Source organism: Solea senegalensis, linkage group LG9 (assembly GCF_019176455.1).
Source record: "Solea senegalensis isolate Sse05_10M linkage group LG9, IFAPA_SoseM_1, whole genome shotgun sequence".
NCBI classification, from domain to species: Eukaryota; Metazoa; Chordata; class Actinopteri; order Pleuronectiformes; family Soleidae; genus Solea; species Solea senegalensis.
In genome coordinates this window covers 19,137,131-19,146,469 of record NC_058029.1, presented here as the reverse complement: position 1 = coordinate 19,146,469, position 9,339 = coordinate 19,137,131, and the positions used below count along the sequence as shown (strand labels likewise).

Here is a 9,339-nt window from a genome sequence, read left to right as displayed (position 1 = left end):
CTCGCAGCGATCCACTCAAGAGGGTTTTTGGCTGCTGCTTGAACCTTAAATGCTGAAATATTCTCAGATCAATAATGGAGAGATCAATTGATCTACTGGCAACAAGCGAGTGGCTCTGTAGTGCCCATAGAACTGAGATATTAATATTGATCCGACATCCCAGCCACAATATCAGAGCACTCCCAGACCAAAGCCAGCAAAGATTCATGACGAGAAGAGTTTGGTTCTTTTGTAATTATTAATAATAATAAGGGAGATGCATTTTACAACAAAGCAACTTCTGTGTCAGCTTTGTAATTCTATTCTTATCACTAACGCCATCATTTCAAGGCTAATGATGTATTCGTCAGGCTCTGAAGCATATTTGACTTTTCCAAGGTCCACAATCTTATATAATACAGTTTGATAATATCCACATCGAGAACACACTCTGAAACCTCTGTGAAAAAGATCAGAGGAACTCTAGATTACACAAGAATATACAGCTGAGAGGCTTCACTATCAGTGGCTCATGAATCCTCATGAATACACAGTCGTTTGGTTTATCTGTGTTATTTACAGCATGCGGCAAGTCGTCGGATGAAAGACGGTATGGCTTTGTAATGGCGGTGCCCATTTCAGGGATTGCAATAAAATCCATCATTTGAACTGTATGATGCGTCTAATAACAGCTGTTATTTGGCTGCTCATAAATCCTGAGGCCACGTTATCAACGGGTCGAAGCCCCGCGCCTGAAACTAATATGTGCACAAATACAGATGGAAGGTTGTCTTTCTCACTGCAACACAGACTTAGGCCTGTCGTAATAAAACAATCGTTTTTCCCTCTCTGTCTTAAAAAAAACAACTGAAAAGGTTTCTTTCTCTATATTGATAAGCATATATTTTATGGTTTTATTGTGCTTTTCCAGGCTCATCTAAGCAGGTTTATAGTTCATATAGAGCTGAACAATTAATTGTTGTCAAATCAAAATTTGCAATTTGAAACCACGCATAAAGCAAATGATAAAGCTGCAATTTATTTATTCTTTTTCATCGTTCAGTGTGTTATGCAAATTGAAGTGAATACATTAAAGTGACACAGTAAACAATTCATATCTTTCAGTCGTCACTGTGCATTAGAGTAGGGTAATGTTTTTATTGTGTCACAAAGTAATACTTTCACATAGCGATTATTGAACAGAATCTTAAAACTGAAAATAAGAAAAAAAATTGCAATTACATATTCTCCCTAAATGATTCAGCCTTAGAGAATTGCAGTTTTTTTTTTATCTAAAAAAATGTCTCCATGAGAGCAAGGCGCTGTATTCTCAGACAAAGTTAAAAACTATTGACTTTCTAAATGTGTCTTATCTGCCTCTTCTTCTGCACTGCTTAAGTTTCTATTAAACCTCTGTGCTCTCCTTATGCTTCCCTCTAATCTCCAGAGCCACAGACTGCTGCTGCTGCTGCTGCTGCTGCTGCTGCTGCTGCTGCACATTCATTCACACTCTCCTGCTCACACTCTCTGTCTCTGTGTCTCACACACACACACACACACACACACACACACAGATACACACAAATAATCTCCCACAAATGACACACGAGAGCACAAACGAGTCACATTTCAATCACAGACGTAGCTCCTGTCGCGGCTGTGCACTGGCAGTCGGTAAAGACAGAGAAAATAAAGACAGAAAAGGAGACAGAAATAGAGGGACGATGGATAAGATGGTGGATGTAACGCGCAGGTACGAGACGCTGTGGAGACCAGCAGGAAAGTGATGACAGGCTGAACTCTGAGTCGCTCTTTTAAGGAAATGATGAAGTTGATCCTGATAGTAGCTTCATCATCACTTCAGGGCAGCGGACAAAGATTACTGTGTACTGTTAAACACAATCATGCATCACAGATGTTAAAAAGGTGGTAGCAAAACTACACTTTAAATACATTTCAATCCAACAGTGGGTGAGAACGTGGCATGCCATGCTCCATATCCAGTGACCTCTGCTTCAGGTCAGCTCGGCTCCACAGACCTGTTTATTATGCACGACCTACTGAGGAAATGACAGGATTCAAACGTCCTTCAGTGTCTCTGCACAGGCTTAATGTTTCAGCAGATTTTGCAAATGTCCCCAAAATAACCGTGAAATCCAACATATTTCATCTGTACTTTATGGATTTTGAACTGAATCTTGAATTTAAAAACAGACAGAGATCTCCTCTCTTTCCCTTTGCTTATGTGAATGTGAATGTGACATATGGGGATCAGGCAAATATTTGGACACTATGTGTCCCTGTGATGGACTGGTGACCTGTGTCCGCTGGGATTGGCATCAGTGCACCCCCATGACCCTCATGTGGAGGATAAAGCTGTAGGAAATGGATGAATGGATGAAAAAGCATAAGATCACATCATCTTCATCTAGTCTGTGTGTATGTGTTTGTGTTTTTAAGCACATGTTTTTGTGTTTGGAGCATTTTTCCACATGTGCTTGTGTGTGTTTGTTGTGTTTATTGGGTTTATAGTATATATGAGGATGATGTTAATCAGATTTTCTCCCTCAAGGGAAGGTGACTCATTAGTACTCCACTGCATATGAGGCTCCTTCAAGAGCTATTTCTTGGTGGATTTATTTCTCTTTCAGTGCACATACACAGCCTCTGTACGAACTCGAGAAAGATCAACCAACAAGACTTTAGTTTTTAAGTTAACGTTATTTTTATTGTTGCTTTGTGTTTTTTGTTATGTCGCTAAATTGGCACGTGAATACAAATACACCTCAACTTAGTCTTGGGAGTGTTTACTCTTTCTGTCGGATGCGTGTGTTAAAAAGTGCACTATAATTCAATAGTTCAGGTTCTCTGACGTTTTGAAGTGAGGTTGCAGGAGGTATTGACCCATGATCAACAATGACTTCACCTAATTCACTGTGGTTTCCTTGAGCCAGCCTGGGACCTGCACACTTGCTCTCACTGATAACATGCCTGTTTAATTCTCCTGTAACTTTCCTGATTCTGCCCTCTTTTAGACATGTTCTGGCTGTAAACTGAACTTTGCAACCTGCTCTCTCTCTGAATGAAAGTTGCACATAAGTTGTAAATCCACTGCTGCCTCCATCAGTAAGTTCAAATGTGTCATTCTGTGACTTCAGTGTGTAAAATCCTTTTATCTGGTTTACCTGAGTGACACAAACTTACCATACAAGGTAAGCAGAGACCAGCCTCTCCTGTGACTCTGCCAGATAAGAGCGCTGATTTTCTCTATGGACTATGGTGTGGGAGAGTGAGTGGTTAACAGACTTCAGTTTGTACAGAAGGCTGTGTGAAAGGTGAGATGAATCAGGTAACATGAGATATCATAGACTTAAGCAGGAGAAGATCTTATTCAAGGTGACTTTTGTTAACTGTCGTCCCAGACTGCTTCATGGAAACTGTGGCCTGCTCACTTACTGTAAGTCAACTTACAGCCACAACTATCCCTTTTTAATTTACTTTTAATACAAAAATGTAAAATATGTGCTTGTGTGTGTTAGGACGTGATTGATAAATTGATAAATGTCAGGTTATTGCAGGTCAAAGTTTGTCTTTGTGACAGTTGCTGGATTGTGTTGGACTGTGTGTGGCACAAAGCTTTCTTTCCTCTGTGTTTGTGTGAGTGGACTCTCGTGTTTTTTCTAAACCTCCTTAGGACCTTTTCTGACATAAAAACTGCCCTTGTCAGGCTGACCAAAATCTGGTCTTACTGTATGTGGAAGAGCCTCATTTGGCTCCAAATGAATATAAGTCAATGAAGAGGCCTAAATAGTCCAAGTGTGTGTGTGTGTGTGTGTATCTGATATTCCTTATGTTGTGGGGACCAAAATCTGTTTACACCGTCACATTATGGGGACGTGTAATCCTTGTGGGGACAAGAATCAATCCCATAATGTAAATTACTACATTTTGAGGTGAAGACATGTTTTAGAGTTTAAGGTTAAAGTCAGGGTTAGGATTAGGTCAGTAGTGCGTATGTGTGTGTGTATTTATTTAGGACCTTTTCTAAGAAATGGGTTGAGTTTAGTGAACTGTGGTTAGGTCATGGTTAAGGTCAGACATTAACTGGTTAAGGTTAGTGATAAGGTTAGTGATAAAGAAAATGAATGGAATTCAGTGCAACAAATAGAAAACAGCGTGTGTGTGTGTGTGTTTGTGTGTGTGTGTGTGTGTGTGTGTGTGTGTGTGTGTGTGTGTGTGTGTGTGTGTGTGTGTGTGTGTGTGTGTGTGTGTGTGTGTGTGTGTGTGTGTGTGTGTGTGTTCTGCTTGTGTTTGACTGAGAGAAGCCGGAGCACCACGGGTGATGATGAACAGTAAATCAGTGTGATATGGCCGGTCATTGGTGTGAGTGGATGGAGGTGTGTCAGAGTGTGTGTGGTTCTGTGTGCCTGCATGCAGGAAGTGAAAAATAGTCTTTTGCTTAGAGCCGGTGAACTGGCCTCTATAACGTCATTACTATAGACTGACTGTAAATATTGCACCGGCCGTAATTTAACAAATCAGCTGACATGTTTCCTGTTCTGCCAGGAGAAAACACTTGCTGAGAACAAATGAACACCAAATTAGAGCAAATTTACAGACCTAAAAACACCCAAACAACGTAATGGCTTCACACTTGATGCAAACCTCATTTGCTCCTACTGCAGTGACAGAGCTGTAAATAAGACTCATCTACCTAATGCACATTCTTTATAAAGACAAATAAAAAGACCTTTTATCTGCAACAAGCTGACGCACAGGGCTTTCCCTGTACTGCCGGATGACACACCATTTGTCTTTTGACGACAGGATGTAGAGATTGCTGTAGCTCAACCTGCTTCTCATTAACCTGCCCACTCAATGCAAGACCTCAGTGTTAATGAGGGAGAATGAGGAGGGAGGAGAGGTGGGCGAGCGGGAGTTAACTTTTCTATCTCACCTTTAATGTTGGCCGCACACAAGAGGGAGAGGGGCAACCATGACCATAAAAGTCATGCTCAGAGGAGTTTTAATATGTTTTACAGACGTACAAAACCCAAACGTGGTCTGCTATCATTTAATGTATACCATCACAGAAATGTAGGTAGGAGAAGGTGCACTGATAAGTCCAAGTACCTGTGACGTAACCACCTGATGTTACTTCTGCTGATGGTAATAGTAAACCACATAAATAAGCCTTAATATAAAGGTATTTGCTTTTGGTTTTCTGTTAGATTCTGTATATACCAGTCCAAAATGCTTTGTTTAATACATATTGACTTCCTCCAATGCCCTGAACTTAAGAATAGAATTTATACCAGCAAATTCTCAAAATACCCACAGATAAGTCCGTACCTGTGATGCAATACCACCTGGTGTTTCTTTCTGTGATAATAAATAAATCACATAAATAAGCTTTGATATAAATGTTTTCACTTAGGTTAGTCACTGACTGTGACTCTAGATTCTATCTAGAATGAGGCCAATTTCCCTTCACTGTGTAGTGCCATCATTCCATCGCGCGCGCGCTGCTGTTATTTATGCGGGATGTGATGACATCGCAATGAAAGAGAGTCACTTGTGCACATCTGCCTCTGCACAGCATCACACCTCTCCTCACATTCACACACACATCCACTGTAACGCTCCGTGCTTCTGGCCCTATGTAATACATAATATAAAAGGTGACGGTGCACACAAGAGCGCATCGATGGAGCCATTACAGACGCACAAGTTACTCACCTCCCGCATTGGCGAGCAGAGCCAGCAGCAGCAGCGGCAACGGTGGACAGGACCAGCCGCACATCATCATCATCATCATCACCACCATCATCAGTGCGTCCGAGCGCGCTCCGAACCCGAAAGGTGTTCGCCGGGATGGAGAGGCCACTCCAAACACTCCCGCAGCGTTACTCCCCCCACCCCACCCCGTCCTCCCTCCTCCTCCTCCTCCTGCTCCTCACGACCCAAAACCTCCCCTCACTCTCCACCTGGCATGGTGACGTCAGCGTTCCCCCCTCGGCCCACACTTGTTTGCTGGAACAGGGGAAAAATCCAAATATTTTTGGCAGATCCAGGTGAGCTGAGCTGTGCGCTGCGTCGTGCGGTGCTTGGCTCTCTGTGGTGAACAGCGCTCAGCGATGCGACGCGCCGGAGAGGCGGGGGCGCGCGAGGAGGAGGCGGGAGGAGGCGGGAGGAGAGGATGTGGCGAATACCTACGAGGATCCACAAGCTCAGTGAACGATGACATTGTCTTCCCTGCTCAAAGTCGCACATGCATCACCACCATACAATATTTAGCAATTTTGGAGACGCAGACTGTGTCTGTTGTTCATTTATGAGTGCCCTTATTCCTAGTTATTAATCCATGTGCGTAAATCTCTCATAGATTAGCAACATTTTGGACTGGAAGATGAGTCATTAATCAATATGTACAGCACAAGAACTTCGTATAAAGGCGAAGTTCAAGCTTAGTGCCATCATCCTGTGGCGTGCACAGACAATTGGAAGGGCAGGGGCACACTGGTGGTGCAGGCACCACTAGTCAAGCCTTTCCCACATTCTCACACACCTGTGTATGTCTATACAGGGACATCCTTTACAGCACAGCATCACTTCTCTATGATCGAGAGGGATATGTTCTATGCATATATGATTTCCTCAGAGGACACCCTTTGGGACACTGTCATAGGGACAGTAGAGGACTTTTCACTAGAAAGACACTCCTTTAGAAACAATTTAGATTTGACTTTAGAGGCCACACATGAATGGCAGCAAGGAATTTGTTTTAACAATATGGAGGACACTTTATTGTGCAGCGTTTTTGTCCATTAGGACACTGGGGGGCGATCCCCACCACCGTACACAGCCAACATTCATCACAGTAATGATGGCTATACATCTACCTATTTGTGACGTGATGTGTACGACACATGCGGATGCTTTTGCACAAATGATGTTATGTTCCTACCGCAAGTTGTTTGACATTATTCTCATATAAAGCTGTTTTGAACCAAAATAGCAAAATTCTTACACACACACTTGCTTTCTGAGTATGTGAGTCACTATTCTATGAAAGATCTTAAACCTCTCACCATGTGGGTCATTTCCTCTGTGTCATTTATATTTGATTCAACATCTTTTTGTTTCTCCCCTTGACAAGTGCAGTGACCTCTAGTCCACATTCACAAAGTCAAACATGGAAAAATGGGAAATGGTGGAAGACAGAGAGGGAGGAGGAGCAGGTACAGGAGGAGGGACGTCTTGAGGAAGATTAGACAGGTGCACAAACTGAGATGAACATATTGGAGCATACATCTCATTCCGGATATACTTATTTTCATTGTGCTCGTGCTGTGAACTGAGTTCCAGAAGATGAGAGATATGAACCAACTGAAAGTGATTGCAAAAGGTGCAGGGAATTAATCAATGCAATGGGGTGCAGGGATCAAAAAGCAGGATGAAGGTAGAAGAGGGGACTCAATAGCGTGGGAGGCAGAGAAGGATGGATGGGGAAAGGGTAAAAAAAAGAGGAGTGCAGGATGGAGGGAGGAGGCGGTTGCCGTGGCGACTGAGTGAAAGCAGAAAGCTCCAGGAGGAAAGGACCTGTTTCTCCTTCATTTTGTCTATTTTGATCACAGACGCACACAAAGGGGGACACACATGCGCAGCAGGCACTTAACAACTTAACACACAGATGAACATAATATGCACACACACACACACACACACATACATGCAAACTCCTCTTCATTTCCTCTCTCTTCCTCTCCTGTGCAGTGAATGAGCTGACCTGACAGTGCTCCTCCTCCTCTGCACTGAGTGCTGTGAGTCTCCCTGTGAATTATTTAAAAGCTGGGACCCCCAGAGTGCTTGTCTCCTCCACTCCACACCTCCCACCCCTCTCTCTGGCTGTCATCCTGTCTTCTGGTGGCTTGAAGTATTTCCTGTGGTAAAATCTGGGCAACAACTCGATTAACAACATACAAATCTGACCTATATGAATCACAGACTGATTAATAGTGTAAGACCAAGACTAAGTATAGAGGCATAAACAGGGATAGAGATAGATATTAAAGTTTTATCCCATTTCGTTGAGAGTTACTATGTGGTTAAAATCTTTATCTTACAAAGAACCAAAAATCAACATCAGTAACATAACACTGAAGGGATACAGTTGTTTTGCTGCGTAATAGGTAACAATAACAGCCTTGTTGTTACTACATACTTAATTTATTTACTTATTTATTTATTTATTTATTCATTTATTTATTCATAAGAGACAACACTCAAACAAGAATGCAAACTGCAAAAAAAAAAAAAACAGACAAAATTTGAGAAGCATGTGTCCAGCACCTCAGGCATTTTTTTTTTTGGCCTACTTTGTGATTTAATTAAGAGAACATAGACCACATCAACCATAACAGATCACACGGATGGAAGGAGAAGTGATATTTAGTGGTGCCTGTTGTGCAACATTGTAATTTGTGACACTCTGGGTAGCAGGGAGGTCCATACAGATGAAAACATCTGCTTTGCTCAAGTGTCACATCTTCTCATCTTTCACTTTGACCCCTTCTGAGGTTTTATTTGATGGAGGAAATGTTGCCTAAAACACATTTTGTGGACTCAGAAATGTTATTTTCTTCACATCACATGTCATCGCATGTTGTTCATTAACAAACTAAGAGCGCTATTCTGTGGGCAAGCGCATTGCTAATGTGGCAGTCATAGGTTGTTTTTTTATTTATTTATTTATTTTTTAAATATTGCAGTCTGTTTCTCTTCCCTGTTCCCTGTAGAGATGGCCCTACCTCACACTAACTAATCACTATGGCAACCTGGTAATCCCTGAACAGGAAAATTCTGACGGTCTCTCTCTCTCTCTCTCTGAATGGCTCACACACACACAACTGGACTGCATGCACACATGCATGGATGCACATTCATGCTCGCACATTCACACACTCACGCATGCACACGTGAACCTTATAGGAGACACGCTTGCAAACTAGTAAACACTGGTGTTTACTGGTTAGACATCCATGCATTATTGTAAGGACAACGCTTCCTCATGAAGAGTGTCTGTGTGTCTGTGTGTGAGAGATTTAACTCTTTAGGTTGTGTGAATATACGCTATTTGTGCACAGACTGTGCATTTTCTAAGGTTTGTCAGGATTTGTTGACAGCAAATGTGTGAGTGCATGTGAAGCTATAATTGATTTCACACACAGGTCAATGAGTTTTACAGCAGACACATTCACTCTGCTTAGCTTCTCATTTCTGTTCCACTGCCTTTTGTCTTTGGGCTCAGCTTTGACTTTTGCTGCTGTTATGTATATTAATAACACTGCTTGTCTTCCA

The 9,339-nt window shown here is 42.2% G+C and overlaps 1 protein-coding gene across 1 annotated transcript in view; it reads right to left on the bottom strand.

Annotated features, from left to right (window-relative positions):
- Positions 1-5,888, bottom strand: part of chrnb2 (cholinergic receptor, nicotinic, beta 2) — a 25,232-nt gene extending 19,344 nt beyond the window's left edge. Inside the window, exon 1 of the mRNA XM_044034553.1 lies at positions 5,719-5,888. Within this exon, the coding sequence (XP_043890488.1) occupies positions 5,719-5,809 (91 nt within the window). The 5' untranslated portion in view covers positions 5,810-5,888. The remainder of the gene's footprint in view (positions 1-5,718) is intronic.
- Between the last annotated feature and the right edge of the window lie 3,451 nt (positions 5,889-9,339).